Source organism: Cladophialophora immunda, assembly GCF_000835495.1.
Source record: "Cladophialophora immunda strain CBS 83496 unplaced genomic scaffold supercont1.7, whole genome shotgun sequence".
Lineage (NCBI taxonomy): Eukaryota > Fungi > Ascomycota > Eurotiomycetes > Chaetothyriales > Herpotrichiellaceae > Cladophialophora > Cladophialophora immunda.
This window is the reverse complement of record NW_015622547.1, coordinates 3,159,311-3,174,245: the sequence shown is the minus strand read 5'-3', so window position 1 is coordinate 3,174,245 and position 14,935 is coordinate 3,159,311. Positions and strand designations below refer to the sequence as shown.

Genomic DNA, 14,935 nt, shown 5'->3' with positions numbered 1-14,935 from the left:
TGATGCGGGCCGTGGTCTAGGCCCGAGGCTAAAAGCCACATCCTCTCTGCCCGTTTCTTGAGTTCCCCTCTCCTGACACAGCTTTCGCCTACCCCGGATTATTCACCGATTGTGCCCACCAGCCTCGCTTCGTCTTTCCGTTTGGCCCATCATACCACTACCGACACTTACAGAGACAGAGACAGCTTCTCGACCTCCCGGCGAAGGGGCAGAAAGAAAAGACGCGACATCGACAATGGTTTGCTACATTCGCCATGACCTCGGGAGCCGATGATGGAAGGCGTTGTTGACCATGAAGATCCACAAAGACTCCATTCGTGACCTGGAAAGATGCCACCTCAGTTCTTATTCGTCAATAAGGACGCTGCCAGCGCCTCGCTGACCCGCAGCAGTGCCGCTGAACAGACCTCCATCAACTCTCATGTCCAGCGCGGTCGTCGACATCGGCGTTCTGCCACCAGCGCCAGCCGCGCTGGGGCTAGGGCAAGGAAGAATGCTGCTCGAGAAAGTGCTGCTGCTTCTTCGACGGATCCTGTCCTCGCTGACTCGTCGCCATCCCTCCCATCCATCAAAAGTGAGCCCGTGCTAGAAGACCGCGGCATCCAGACATGGCTACCTGCTCGACTGTCTCCGCGCGCCAAGTTCGCCGAGCACAAGATTGAGGAAATTCCCGAATCAAAACCCCCGGCTGGCAAAAACGCTTCCAAGCCAAAGACACCGAAGTCGCCGGCGAACAAGACTGTCGAGGAGAAAGCAGTTGTGTTGTTGAATTCTCCCCGCGCTCTGGCATCCCCTCAGGATATCAGTCAGATTACTTCGACCTCTCTCGACCCCTTTGGCCAATCGGTCGTCAAACTCGACCCACACGTCGCGAAGCTCTGTCGCTATTTCTGCGAAAACTTTCATCCGAGCGTATGGCATGCTGAAAGCTGGGCTTCCCGAGAAGGTTCATACACCTACCAAACTACCGCCGTGGAGGTCGTTCGAAGGGCCATGCAAAGTGAAGTTGAAATGAATGCAATGCTAGCCTGCATGGCCGCTAGAATTGAGAACGTGGACCTGGTCCCTGGTCAGGGAACGGACAAGTATATGGGCAACGCCCTGAAGGCAGTGCGGCGGCGCTTCAGTTCTGCTCCAAAACAGCAATTGCTCTTAATCGTCTTCCACCTATATGCCGCGGATGCCTACCGACAAAACTATCAAGCAGCAAAGATACATATGCAAGCAGCCAAAGCGCTATTCGATTCTTGGGGTGGCCTACACTATGTCCCGGACCCAGCTTTGAAAGAACTCTTCATCATTGGGGACGGGCACATGTCCGCCGTTCTTCTGGAGCCCTGCAGTTTGCCATGCGAATACGATCCCGGTCCATACTGGGCTGTCACGCCGCCTGAGCTTCAGCTTGCTCCCCAACAGGACTTGAGCCGCTCTGCACCAGCCCTGCAGCGACTATGTCTACATGGATATTTCCCGGAGGAACTGGTTCAGATCATACAGGAGACGGCGGAATGCTCATGGGTCTTACATCATGCACCCCTTGGAGCACCAGAGTCGTCAAAACATGCCGCGAGATGGCTACAGTGGCGTCACGCAGCTGTTAGATACCGGCTCCTGGCCCTGGAATACCCAGGATCCAGCCTTGACGCTGTCCGTGTCGGGTTGTTAATGTGGATATTGACGTCCATGGTGATACTCGGGTTGAAGCGATTAGGAGGCCTAATAGCGCCAAAACTGCGCACCATTTTCTGGTCAGTCGACGAACCTCATGGCCAATGGGAAGGGCTAGGGCAGCTCAAGACATGGGTACTTACCATCGGTGCCATGTGTTCTATGGTTGGCAGCGACGAAGAAAGATGGTTCGTCGAGCAGCTTTTTGAGATCGGATTTGTTGAGCATATTCGACGCTTTCAGGAGACAAATCCAGATTTTGACACCATGGATGTGCTGAGAAACTTTCAAGAGAAGTTCTTCTACTACGACGCTATCCAACGACTCAGGTTGGAAAGGTTGGCGCGTCTCCTCAGTGGTGGATTGAGTGAGACACCAAGTTCGGCTTCGCAGAGCAGTCCAAGCGATCTATCGCGGAAATCAAGGTCCCCCGCGTGACCAGTCCCAGAGGACCGCTACTGCGATGTTCTCCTCTTCTGTCGCAGTTCCTCGAGCGGCCCCTCGAGTTCTAGGCGACAAATGATTTATCAATCTTGGGATGCGCGACGGGTGTCGTGCTGATTACAGCTTCTCTTCGTTATCATCGACCGAAGCTTGAGTCAATACATTCGATGATCATCGGTGACATTGGCAAACCAACTAAGGCTTACTTTTCGATCTACATGTCGCCTCAGCCTTTCTGCTGGATAGTGGGCTATGGGAATATGTGCAGCGGCTTGAGGGAAGTGTGCAGAGTAGGCGGAGGACTGCGATTGCCAATGGAAGGACCAAATCGCACCGCTCCTATTCCCAGCAACGAAGCTTTCAACCCATTTAGCAGGAGCCAATCGGACGCCATTATGTTCCCAAACGCACTCGCACGCCCGTGTCTCAAATTTACTGGGGGAACGAGCAGGCTATCTGTGCTCACCATTCTTGGACACAGAGCGACCCAAGGCTCGTGGGAGGGGAAGGATGATTGTCGTTCGTCGAAAAGCGAGCAATCACGATCTTGACCGAGATATTGCAGAGAGCTCGCCTATCGAGAGGCGGCAGGAAAGGTCACGATTTACGACTACTTGGACGCCGGTCCAGACAATGGCTTGGGCCCGGTTTATGAAGGAAGCGTGGCATTTATTATGGAGAGAACAATTTCGATAATTATCTAGACAACGTCGGCTGAGGAAAGGATGTTTGCCATCTACCTCGGTGCTAGTAGCCAAGTGACGGATCATGTGGGCATATCGTTAGTTGACAGAAAAGTTGAGCGAAATTATGAGCGAGATTATGACGCGGCTCGCTTTGAGCAATCGTTTCGAGTCCGTCCCAGGTCAATTTCGCGAACAAGCGCTGGATCGTTCGAGCCACAAAAGGGGGGGAAGCGAAGTCGAAGCTCGGCAGTTGGAGATTTCGACGCAAACGAAGGCGGAACGGAGAGACGTTGTTGCGCGAAGCTGCATTAGCGTGCCTGCGGACTAGGTACCTAAGTACCACGTCGAGTGCAGATGTAGAGCGTGCGTTTACATGTCTTCAAGCCAGTCACTGCCAACAAAAGCTGGCTGCACAGCAACATCGATGCTCATCGTTGCTGTTAGACGCATGTGAGATGGAATCTCTCTACAGCAAGCACGCCCGTCCTTGGATATTCGGCGTCGCAAAGCTGCACGGTGAGTTCCCCCTCTGTCAACAAACTGCGCCATCATCACGAGAAAGGTCACTCGCCTTGGACACAGTCTGCCGGTAAGGGAATCTCTTACTCAACAGCCCAGCCCAAGAAGCCGCCATGATACGACGAGCGAACCACAGCCGATCCCGCAATCGTTGATGTGGTCGCATTTCGCACCCTTGGTGTGAGCAGACTCGTCCACAAAGACATTCTCTCTCGACTCCTTCTACCGTCCTCACCATCGCATCCCGTCAAGCAGCACACCCTCAGTGCTTAGTCTCTCTGCGGTATCCACCTGAAAGATGCAAAAATTTCTCCAATGTCGAGATATCCAATTGAGAAAAGCAAAAGAAAAATTCTCAAAAGTTTCCTCTGCGTACAATTGAGACCAGCCAACCTGGTCAGGGCACTTCCCGCACATTGGCACAATTATCCCTCACGGATTCGGTGCTGATTCGCTGTGCTGATAAAGTAAGAAAAGGTTGACCAGCATCGAGCTCTTCGACGAAGCGGTGCGAGAAGGGTCAGCGTCCTGACTCGCTGCCCTGCTGGCGCACCCAATCGACACATGTGCAATAGCGCAGTTGGGCCACGAGTTTCATGGATCCACATCATATGTGTGCATACTAAACAAGTACCTCCAGATTGCCCTACCCAGCGAAAGCAAACGAATGTCCGCCAGACGCAGTTGACTGTCTAAACAACCGCTGAAAAGCAACAACTACGTCAGACACCTATGGTGTAGTCAGAGATGTCTGTCTATCTGCGGAGAGCGAGGAATCTCAACCGCGCTGTGTACACCAGTATACCCCGAAATGGATAACGTTCCTGTCCACTTGGCTGCTGGCTGTATAACCCGGAGAAACCAAAAGAGACCAGGAAAAACGGCCCAGGAACGAAGAAAACGCAAACCTAGGAACCCACATGGGTGTTGCGACTGGCAAAGAACAATCCTTTCTCTTATCAAGGCTGCCCCGGTCGATGCGCCAGCGGTATCCTTCACAGCAGAGTTTATCAAAGCTGACAGCACCGTGATGAAGAATACGCATTGCCATGTACCCACTCCATAACGCACGCCCAGTAAAAATCTGTCTGTACCTGACAGCACTGGGCTTGCCGGGGACTGGAGAAAGTCAAACTGGGAATACCTATCGCAGAGACAGCCAAGTTCGTTCCTGCATTCGCCTAACGGGTGTTCTGGGACCCCCTGCTCCAGTAACAGTCCGACATGCATTGACGAATGCCCAGCAGTCGGTTGGAAAACTGACAGTCCATTGCTCGAGTCTGGCACCAATCCACCCACACCAGACTTGCATATCCATACGAAGCCTTTAACTCTCTGAGGTAAATGCACCGAAAAGTTCATTCGTCTTAGCAAACAGAATTAAACAATTCTCGCCCTTTCCTCGGTATGGAACCATGCTTATCATGACAAACTCTCGAAACGGCGCTTCCATTGATTCCATGTGAGCCGTGTCGAGGCAGAGATGCCAGTGATTGGTACCAAATCGTCACGACCGTGCGGACATCGCTTTGTCGGTCGCAAAGCTAATACTTACTTGCCTTATCCAGGTCACTCGAGTCCTGCAATAGAATCTATTCCGGAGTTCCACATGATAGAGCAAACACTGGGCAGAGATTTCAGCCAGTGACGTTCTGAGGCCATCCGACCCAAGGTCTCTGAACACGATCTGCGCATGGAAACAGGTTTCTTTATTCCCGTTGTTGGTAAACAAATCCCTGCTCCTGTCAACGAATTGGCCGAATCCGAGTATCGATGTGCCAGATTGTTGGGATTCCCGCTGCACATGGCATGACACACATACACAAGGATGTGTGCAGTATCGGATGGCAAAGGTGCCAGTTGGTGCCAGCCCACCAAGCCTTTTACCATCTGGGCCTGTGGTCCTGGACCGCATTGGCATTCTTGAGGAGCCACTTTTGTTTCTGGGCAGGGAGAAAGCGCCGCCTCGACCTTGCCGCCCAGAATCTGAACCGACCAGCCTCAAGCCTGGAACGGCCTCACACATTGTTTGGTTGTCGTCGCGCTTTGCGCATTCCCAGGAATCTTGGACGTGTTTGTTGCCAGACAGCCTCGCGGTCGAACTCAGATGTGAAGATCAGGTCCTGTTTCTGGCGCTCAAGCCCCTTCTTTTTGTCGAGGACCCGAAATGAAAGCCCAGGTTGGAGTCCGATCGACTGCGCCGGCTGACGTAGGCGAGAGGATAAGCTCTGCGCTGGCGCCAGGTACCCGAGAGCAACAAAAGCCAGGATTCGCCCAGCACCTGGAAATTGGCAGAGTCAGTGTGAAGCTAGGGCGTTTCACGAAGGCGGACTCAAAGCCTAAAGGGCGACACCTATGAGGCCCACCGGGCAACTGACAGGGGTGATCTGGGGCCTGGGGCGCCACAGCCGTGGGCTATCGCCAGGGGATCAGCCATGCCAATTGGCTGGTTGCTGGGAAAGCTGTTCTCGTGCTGGGTCTCCATCTCCCTAGCCCCCCTGCGGTGGCTCCTCTGTTGTTGCATCCCATTCTGCTTGCATGTCTCTTCCTTGTCTGTTCTCCTCTTGTGCTCTCCTTCCTATTTTTCCGCCCAGAGTGCGTGTTGGCTTGATTGATTATATTGCCTCAGACGTCTCTTCTGGACGTCGTCCGCTCGTTCTCCCCAGCCCTGCCAGCAGACAGCTCGCGTTCACTCTTTCACGCGAAAGCTTCGTTCGCTTCGTCGCTCTCTTTCCCTTTCTACAACACTCCTTTACCAGCCTCTCGATCTGAGATCGACAGAATCCCAGCGATTACCACTCCTTTTCACACACATAAACAACGACATCTCTTCTTGACCGGACCTCAAGAAGCCCAAGCAGAGTCAAGCCGCTACAGAACCAGACAAAAAAGACACAATGCGCTGCACATTCCACTCCTTGGTGCTGGCCACCCTCGCAATTGGCCAAGCATATGCTGCCACTGTCTCTGGGGTTCACTCACATCTGCACAACCATGCCAAACGCAGGCACGACCATGTAGAGTAAGGGGACCCATTGGTAACACAGATCCGTATATGGACTGACACTTGTCAACTGTAGGAAACGTGAGGCCGCTCTGACCGATGCCGATGCTGCGAAACTCACCTCCCTGGGTGTGGCATCGCTTGGTGCCAACTCGTACACCTCCAACGGACAGGCCTGGTTTGGACAGGATGGCCCTTACCAGAATGAGTTCGTCAACGACTCGGGCGAGGATCTGATTCTCGTCATCTGGGGTGTTGCAGGCTCCTGGATCAATGCCGTTCAGCCAACCATCACCGCCTCGCTTCCCTCGAATCAATCTACCTGGGTGTCCTTCGCCGATGGTGCTTCCGGCGCTTGGACTGCTATCTACAGCGATACCCAGATGGTGAACGGACAAGCCAGCAACACCTGGGGTGAATTCACCTTCGGTGAGTGGGGCGTCGTCGACGTTTCGCGCGAGGTCAACATGAACGGGCACTCCATGAGCATCGTCGGACCATCCTGCACGACTGACATGGACACCTGTGTCTTCGTCTGCTCCTCTGGGGATGTCTGCATGACCGGCTACGAGCTCCTCAACTGCGAAAACGGGTCTCAACCTGGTGCCAACTATGGTACTTATGATGGCTCGCCTAGCGGTGGGTGCGGTGGCATGGGAGCATCTGCTACGTTGACAACAACTTTCTCTTAAAAAGAAGACGGCCCGATGGTTAGGTTGCGGTGGGTGGAGGGGGGTGGGCGTCGGGGGATTCTTTTTATAGAAGAGTTGGGTTCTCACATATGGTTGTGCGTATGCATGCTGCCTGTTTGTTGGAATGCGAGAGGTTCTGCAAATCAAGAGAAGGGGAAATGTTGGGACAATTTGGGTCACGATGTCGAAACATGTCAACAACTGGATCTACTGGACTGATATCCCCGACCGCTCTTCCGATGCCATTTGGCAACATTCAATCCTTCTGTGTGTCTAGGATCTGGGATGACGTTGGGCAGATTCTTTTGTACTTTGACTTCTGGTTGGGAGCGGAGAGTGGTTCACGTTGACATTCAGGGCGAAGGTGTCTAGTATTTACCCTCGAGATGCAAGTAGATGTGGACGCCTCTGCTCCCCTCTGGGAGGCAAAGGCAGGGATCTGTCCAGGTGTTTGATAAACAGAATATACCATTGAGTATATGATCCTGCTGTTCCATTGACCGCGGTGCGACTCTGCAGATCCATCAGCTTCGCGCCGCCCGTTGCGCAGCTTCCCCCCAACGCCGTAGTATCGTAGATCCCTCCGTGACGTCTTATCTACCTTCTCCCTTCCCTTGTGCGACGTTGAGCTTTGATCCGGCGTTGGTCAAGCTCTGTGCGCTCAGGTCATGTATCTTCCCGCTCCAATGTCCTTTTCCCACTCCTCCTTCCCCGGCCCTCTCCGCTCCCGCTCCCGCTGCCAGTGTCACTTGCCATGTTCCATCGAGAGGCGACGGACCTTATCCTGCTGACACTGCGGCCTGCAAGTCCCCGACGACATACATGACGGAGACGTGCAGACGTGGTCCAGGTCGGGTAGGGGCATGAACTGCGTGCTGGTTTGCTCCCGGGGGCGGAACTTTGCGTGGCTTTCCTGCGCCCGCGTGTTTTGTGTTGGTTTTTTTTCCCATCCACATTTATTCCAGTCGATGGGGGCCGGGGCGAAAGGAGACACGCCATGGGAAGCCGCCTAGGGGACTCACCGACGACGAAAGGAAGGCTAAATTTCCGGAGTCATCATGTTGCACGCCTGTATTGCGACTTCTCACCTGCTCGTTGTAGCCGTGAGGGAGAGATGGTTGACTACCACGACGCAACAGCTGCAGAGAAAACAGGTCTCTTTGGCGCCGACGACGTGTTCGAGCATCCGTTGTTTCCAGTCTGGGATGTTTGATGGCGCAGGCAAAGCAACCGTGACATTCCCGCATGGGAAGTAGAAAGTGTGATTTCGAGCCAGACGGATTGGGGCATTACGCCAAAGGGCAAAGGGTCAAGACGGGGACGAGTGTCGGACGGCTGTTCACGCTTCTCCGTCGCCCGCGCGCATCGCTGAGGCATCCATGACAAAGAAGTGGTTCGCATCGGGGCATAAGCCTCCCCTGCAGCCCTGCACCATTCTGTCGATTCTCGATGGGGGCCAAACGCTCAACCCAGAAGAACTCGCCATTCAAGATGCTGCCACTGCGTGCCGTCTTGACGCGGAGGGACCAACCAACCAAGTTGGAGGTGTGTTGTTAGTCATTGTTCTCTTCCCCGGCCGTGGGGTGCCATACAGGCTTGAGAGCGTAAGCCCGCATCTGCTTGTTTCCTAGTCATGCACCGCTTGAAGATATGATTCGATATACTGGGGACTCGTCTGCGAAGGTGATACGAGGACACGCCCTTGCCCCCAAGCAAATGAGCGATGAGACCCCCCCAATACCAGACAACTGCGCTCGACTCGAAGGCTTGGGGCTCCGTTAGCGAGCCGCCAGTGCGTTCGCCTGACAAAGCTGCGCGACAAGCATATGGCACAAGACCACCCTGCCAGGCCACATTATCCAGCTCGAGATGATGACTACCTGTCGAGCGGGCGCATTCGACCCAAAGCCACTCTGCATTCATTCGACTTCACTCATGTTGCGCAGGCCTCGGGGTCGAACCATCGCTGCGGATGACGGACCGTGAGGGAGCCAGAGCTTCCGCTCAGCAGGTGCCATGAGGCAAAGGTACAGAGAAGCATCAATACCACGATACTCTTCCTTGACCTAACCCGCGAGGCAGCAATGAGGAAACGTCGGCCCTACGCAGGCTCCAGCATCGATGGCGAGCGATCCCTTCGTCACGAAAGAGGCATCCCTCCACATCGAAGGATGTGGTGGACACACAGAGCGGCGACAGCGACGAAGACACGAGTCAACCGCCGAATCCATGTTCGGTTCTGAGCGCCGCGAAGACGGATCCCTTTGCGAACTATGCGATCCCTCACTACGCGCATGAAGCCATGGATCACGGTAAGTACAACGTCCGAAGCCATCCGTGGCCCTCCAACATGGCTACTCACGACCACGCCCTTGGGACAGCGTTGAGTTTCACCTGGCCGCAGTGCCTTCCCACCGACCTCGAAAAGATCGTGATACCGTTCCGGGCCGCGTGGATGCAGCTGGTCATGGCGTCCCCTCTCGTCCTGCACACCTTCATCTTCGCCACCACAAAGCAGCTGCTGTGCCTCCGGGGCCAGAAAGAGGACGACATGTCGCAGCTGGCGGTGCGCGCGCCGTCCATCCACCAAAGCGAGGCCCTGAACTGCGCCCGGACCGAGATCGAGGCCCTGAACGGACCGCCTTCGGACGGGCTGATTCTCGCGGTGATCATCCTCGCCGTCAACGGCACGCGCCGACCACAGATTCCACCGCAACCCCACCCGTGTTCTCCCCTGGCGAAGACCCAGAGCCTGCACCTCTTCAGTCTGCTGAACGTCGTCGAAGCACACGTCAGGGCCGTGGCCCACCTCGTGTCGTTGAAGGGTGGCCTAGGCGCGGTGGACACGTATGGTGTCCGCGACACGCTTCTGCTGTACGTCCTATCAAGTCTCGTCGGTCATACGGCCCCCCGGGTTGACAATCACTAACGTCCAGATCCGACATCTACTTCTCATCCATCCTGGGCACAAGGCCGGCGCAAATCTGGCCCGCGCCGGTGACGAGTCTCGTCGATGCCGGCCTTCACGTTCTCGACGCCGACGCCCAACGTCTGCTTTCCCAGCTCGGCGCAGGCTTCGACCCGTTCAAGCTGGACAAAGACCTCCGCAACATTCTGCAGCTGATGTGCGACCTGGTCGTCGCTCTCGACCACCACGTCCGCCGAGGCGACCACCCGCCGCAACTGTCTGACATCGTCCTGCAACGCAACGCCGTCCAGAACAAGCTGCTCTGGCTGAAACCCTCCCCGACCGACGATCGGGGCGGGGAGGACACGCTCGCCAGCATGACCCGCCTCGCCGCCAACATCTTCAGCGACATGGTCCTGTTCCCGCTGAGTCCCGCCACGGGGATCAAGCCGCGGCTGGCCGGCGAGCTGCGCCGGTGCCTGAGGGCGCGTCCGGTCCTGGACATCGAGGAGTACGGGCCGCCGTCGGGGGTTTTCTCGTGGGTCCTGACCCTCGGCGGGATCGCCGCGTCCTTCACCCGGCACCGCGGCTGGTACATCGAGAAGCTGGCCGAGCACTACGGGGAATCGCTCGGCGACGCGGACGCCATGCTCGCGCGCATGGCCCCGTTCCTGTGGTGGGCGGACGTGTGCGACCGGCCCGCCAAGCTGCTGTGGGCGCAGTCCCACGAGGTCTACAAGGAGGAGCAGAAGTTCCTCGCTGCAGCGTGAGCAGGGTTAGGAAAGGTGAACGTGGGTGGGGGAGAAATGGGCCATGCTGTTGTTGAAGACATCAGGCCGGGGATATTGTCATTGCCCTTCACAGCCTTCACAGCCTTCTCTCTCCTGGCTGTGTATGGCGTGTATGGCAGGTCATATTTCGACTTGGCTCTGGTTTGTACGGTTCCGTGCGCCATACGCCTGCTGCGCCACACTAATCAAGGCCCCCGTGGAAAAGACGGAATGGCTCTCTAACGATGGATGGTTCCTTTAAAAGGGCAAGGGATCTTAGACCGTGATCCAAGTTCAAGCCTTTCGGGTTCATTGGTGGTTGCCATTACAGGGTCAATTGACGATCACAACCCCTGGATGCTCCATCTACAGGCTCAGAGTCGTCCAACTATGTTCACCAGAGTCATTCACAACATTGGCCAGTGCCAGGGCCTGGGAAAGCGGAGCAGAGGTGCCATGCCATGATCTTTGGGCGGACTTCGAGCTGATCATTGACATCAAATGGCCGAATAGTTGACAGCCACCCAAAAGCCACGACAGCGGCGCTGACGTATGCCAAGAGACCCGATATAGATTCAGGGTCCAAGCGTAGCTAATGCGCCTCACCCCGTCGAGAAGACACGCACTCACCTCATCTCCATGACATCGGCAGTTGTGATGGGGGGAGGTTTTCGGGCCGCAAAGGAGCAGATCTGCCAAGGGGAAGCCCATGAGTTGTTGTTGCCGTCCACAAGGCGTCACCCAAGTCGGCCCCAGTCCTTCGATTGAGTTGCAATGCAGAGACCCTGCAAAATATCCTCGCCAGTCCCGTTCGCTACTGGGGTCGGAGGGGGTCTATCTCGCTCTCGACCACCACTGCGTGAGATGTACGGAGTATCCCTTTCGCACAAGGACGAACGTCCCCCCTTGTCAGACCTGGGGCCAATCAGCGAGATCTCGTACATTCACATATTGGGAATAGAATGGCCACGTTCCAGCCTCGGAGGGGTGACGACTTCATCCCTTTTCGGGCAGGTGTCAGGCTGCCATTATAATCCTACAGCCTCAAGCCTCAAGCCTCACGGCATGTCCCTCGGATGTTGGGCTTGACCTCTCCCTGCTTGCTGTCGAGGACTGGGATTTGGAATTCTTGGCTGGCATAAGCACCTTTTTCCTTCTCTCTTTCCACTTGGGTATGAGATCCCACGTCGTGGATCTCATACCTTCCGATACAGACGATGCCTGCCATTCTCCGTCTCACGGAAGCAAATTGTCCCGCGATATATGTCGCTATTTGGTCACTGGTCCATGGGTGTCGGTACCGAGCTGAGACGATAAAGAATAGGAGGACGGGATTCCATATTTCCGCGATACCAACGCAACCAATTTTTTCTTCGAAAACGGAACCGAACCCAATGACCGAGACAATCCCGGTGACATCCCTTTGCTCCCAGTCTGGGATATCCTTAAGTTGCATTTGGTTGGATATATGCTGTTATGGGCTCAGCGCCATCGGAGGTTCTTTCTTACACAAGTTTCCTTTCCGCCGCGGAATCGTCGCGTCCCCAGCTCGCTCGCGCGAGGCTGCCACAACAGGACAGGACGCCAGCCTGCTGGGGTTCTCTGCCGCATGGTTCTGCCGGTATGGATCTGATACATGGGTGTAATTTTCGAAGATGCTAAAGCAGCATCGACTCCCTGGACGATTACGCAAGGACAACCCGCCGCTTTGTGACCAACAAGATCTGACGCCAGATATATCTCAGTCCCCCGATTTAGGAAGTGTTCAGTTTGCGACCAGCGGCGGACAAGACGCCGTCGGTGACTTGTTCTCTTGCAAAAGCCCGAGACCGAGAGCTCCCGCACCGCCTTACAAGGCATGCTACCTGGCAGACGTCGGCCAGCGGTGATCCTAACTATACTATTGTAGTTAGTGCACGATAATTGTCTCGCAGGGAAAAGGCGAGGCTCGGGTCTAGATCTGCTGTCCCGTGCATTCTGTTGTATACGTAGCCGTCAGCGGTTTAGTCGCAGCAAAACGTTTGCTGGAAATATGCAATAACTGCTCACTCGACCGCCAACAAGACGCTGTCGGCCGGCCTTTGCTCCGAACGATCCGGGCTAAGACAACAGCCTCAGAGCCGCCAGGGCGACGGATACGCTGAGCTAAGCAAATTCACAGGGCGTGGGCGCGTTTGAGAACACTAGATCTTCGGACACGCTCGTCCGATTGATATCCGTCCGGCAAGAACGGAGTCATCACGGACAAGACACTGGCAACTTCGGTGCTAGGACAGAAGCCGTGCGAGGTACAGCCCTGCAACAACGCATTCACATAGAACGAAGCCCGTGAGATCAAGCGATGTCGCAGGAGGGAAGCTGGGCCAAGGCACGATGCCCCGTTGAGCCATGGTGCATCCAGCCTAGCCGAAGATTCCCGGCCATTCGCCAAATGCTTGGTTTTTTTTTTTGATAGTCCCGAGTTCGCAACCCGTGTTGTGTCTTCCTCCTAAGCACTGAAACAGATTCTCGTGCGTCGCAGGCATCTCCCGACGTGCGCTGATGTGTCCGTACAGCTGTCCCTCCTCCATGCATGCGTGTATCGACCACATAGCCGCCGTATCGAATATCCAGGAATCTGTTGAGTCGACCATGTGAACTGCAGGCCGCGAGCTTCCGATCGGATTTCATCAATCTCCGGGATACGAACGTGATGATTGCATACACGAAATGCTGCGTAGGACAAGTTATCAGCAGACAACAGCTCACCTTGACGGTCGCAACATGGTTCAGCCGTGTGTGAATCTGCTGGGTGACGATACAATTTATTTCCACATTGGACAGAGCTGGTCGAGGCCATATCCGAGAATGACAAGTGGGAGCTGTGATCCCATTGACCTACGCCCATGACGCCTATCACACTTGCAGCATCTTCGGCAGTCGAGGTCACTGTCGCCGAATAGGGTAGCTGGTCGCAGCTAACATTATCCCCTGATTCTGCCTTGGGCCAGTGCTGATGTCGGTCCGCGGTGTCTGGAGTGACGACATGCATGATTTCGTCGTGAGGCCCTCTCAAGTTGGACACCGGGGTACCTGTTGTCATCAGGACTTTGTCATGTCCTCGTGCACATGCCACGGGGCCATATGAACAAATGCCGTCCCCGCAAGCAATACCCCGTTTCCATCGATTTACCGTCGACAATCTGAATCCAACCTTGGCAGAGTAAGGTGCAGAATGGACGATTAGCGCAGGAGCATGCAAGAGGCACAGGGTCGTCGGTCGTTGGACAGTTGTTAGGTGGGTGATTGTTTTGCATTGCTGCATAATGATCCTCGTGTTGGGGCTGTCAGGTGCCTGAAAGTATTCCCGAAGAAGCTATCCCACTCGAATCCAACCAGCCCGGACCAATCCCGCGCAGATCTGCCCCGGGCAGCCCACACGGAGGTTGGCGTTGTAGATATTCAATGGAGTGTCGCGAAGACGAGGAGAGTTTCGTTCTGAGATGGACGTCTCTGTTTCGACGGGAAAGGGTTTGGTTTACCAGCCAGAGGGTATGTACGGAGAATCAATCAGCAAGTCTGCAGTTGAGGGATGAATTGACGTGGATGATGCAGACTTGCAGCAGCTGCTGAATATATCTGCGAAGCCTGCAGATGACAACGAGTCATTGACACGCATGCGAGAACTGTGATGGAGCTGAAAAGAATTGCTGGCCCTGTGCAGAACCGACGTGGTTCTGCTCACCCGTTGACCGTCGACTCGCCATCTATTCTCAGTCTTGCTCTCGAGATGTCGACTCTTCTCTTTGTTCTCCAGGAGCAATCTTGCCATTGCTTGCTTCTATAGTTGTTCGGTACCGGTAGTGTTCCTGGTTGATGCCCGTCCTCTCCCCCTCAACATCCCAAGGTGCGCGTCCTGGAGGGTCATTTGTCCAGGTATTGGGAAGAAGTCAAGAGGTTCTCTCCCTGAGAACTTGCCAGTCGTCGACTCAATTCAATTCAATGAGTGAGCGGATAGGGCGCAGGTTCAATCGGATCTAGCAAGCGAGTCAGTACGCCAGGAAACATGGAGCTGATGATATCGAGAGGCACTTTGATACCCAGTGTGAGTGAGCGTGCAGCCTCCAGAGGACCTAGGAGAGATGTTACTTGTGTGATGCAGCGGGAACAAGGAGGTTCTGCAAATCCAGAGCTGCTCGTGTCTTGATGATCTTTGTAAACTGAGGCAGGAGAGAGCAAGCAGTCCCTAGGTACTGGATACCTAC

General features: G+C 55.1%; 3 protein-coding genes across 3 annotated transcripts; all 3 read left to right on the top strand.

The window, feature by feature from the left end:
- The first annotated feature begins 88 nt into the window (after positions 1–88).
- On the top strand, positions 89–2,959 carry PV07_11810 (uncharacterized protein). The gene has a single exon (XM_016399278.1). It carries the CDS (start codon positions 331–333, stop codon positions 2,104–2,106), a length of 1,776 nt encoding a protein of 591 aa, XP_016243840.1. The 5' UTR covers positions 89–330; the 3' UTR covers positions 2,107–2,959.
- A 2,884-nt stretch (positions 2,960–5,843) lies between these two features.
- Positions 5,844–7,496, top strand: PV07_11809 (uncharacterized protein). Its single transcript, XM_016399277.1, has 2 exons — positions 5,844–6,339; positions 6,398–7,496. Exons 1-2 carry the CDS (start codon positions 6,215–6,217, stop codon positions 7,011–7,013), a joined length of 741 nt encoding a protein of 246 aa, XP_016243839.1. The 5' UTR covers positions 5,844–6,214; the 3' UTR covers positions 7,014–7,496.
- A 1,475-nt stretch (positions 7,497–8,971) lies between these two features.
- PV07_11808 (uncharacterized protein) lies at positions 8,972–11,668 on the top strand. The gene is made up of 4 exons (XM_016399276.1): positions 8,972–9,040; positions 9,096–9,325; positions 9,395–9,887; positions 9,950–11,668. The coding sequence occupies exons 1-4, from the start codon at positions 9,030–9,032 to the stop codon at positions 10,689–10,691; spliced, it is 1,476 nt and encodes a 491-aa protein (XP_016243838.1). The 5' UTR covers positions 8,972–9,029; the 3' UTR covers positions 10,692–11,668.
- Positions 11,669–14,935: the final 3,267 nt, after the last annotated feature.

Excerpts from the sequence above, each read along its gene's own strand:
- PV07_11809 (XM_016399277.1), top strand. The coding sequence starts at position 6,215 with ATGCGCTGCACATTCCACTCCTTGGTGCTGGCCACCCTCGCAATTGGC. Across the intron at positions 6,340-6,397 it reads CGCAGGCACGACCATGTAGA|GAAACGTGAGGCCGCTCTGA; the intron begins GTAAGGGGACCC and ends TGTCAACTGTAG.
- PV07_11808 (XM_016399276.1), top strand. Across the intron at positions 9,326-9,394 it reads GCATGAAGCCATGGATCACG|CGTTGAGTTTCACCTGGCCG; the intron begins GTAAGTACAACG and ends CCCTTGGGACAG. Across the intron at positions 9,888-9,949 it reads GTCCGCGACACGCTTCTGCT|ATCCGACATCTACTTCTCAT; the intron begins GTACGTCCTATC and ends ACTAACGTCCAG.
- PV07_11810 (XM_016399278.1), top strand. The coding sequence starts at position 331 with ATGCCACCTCAGTTCTTATTCGTCAATAAGGACGCTGCCAGCGCCTCG.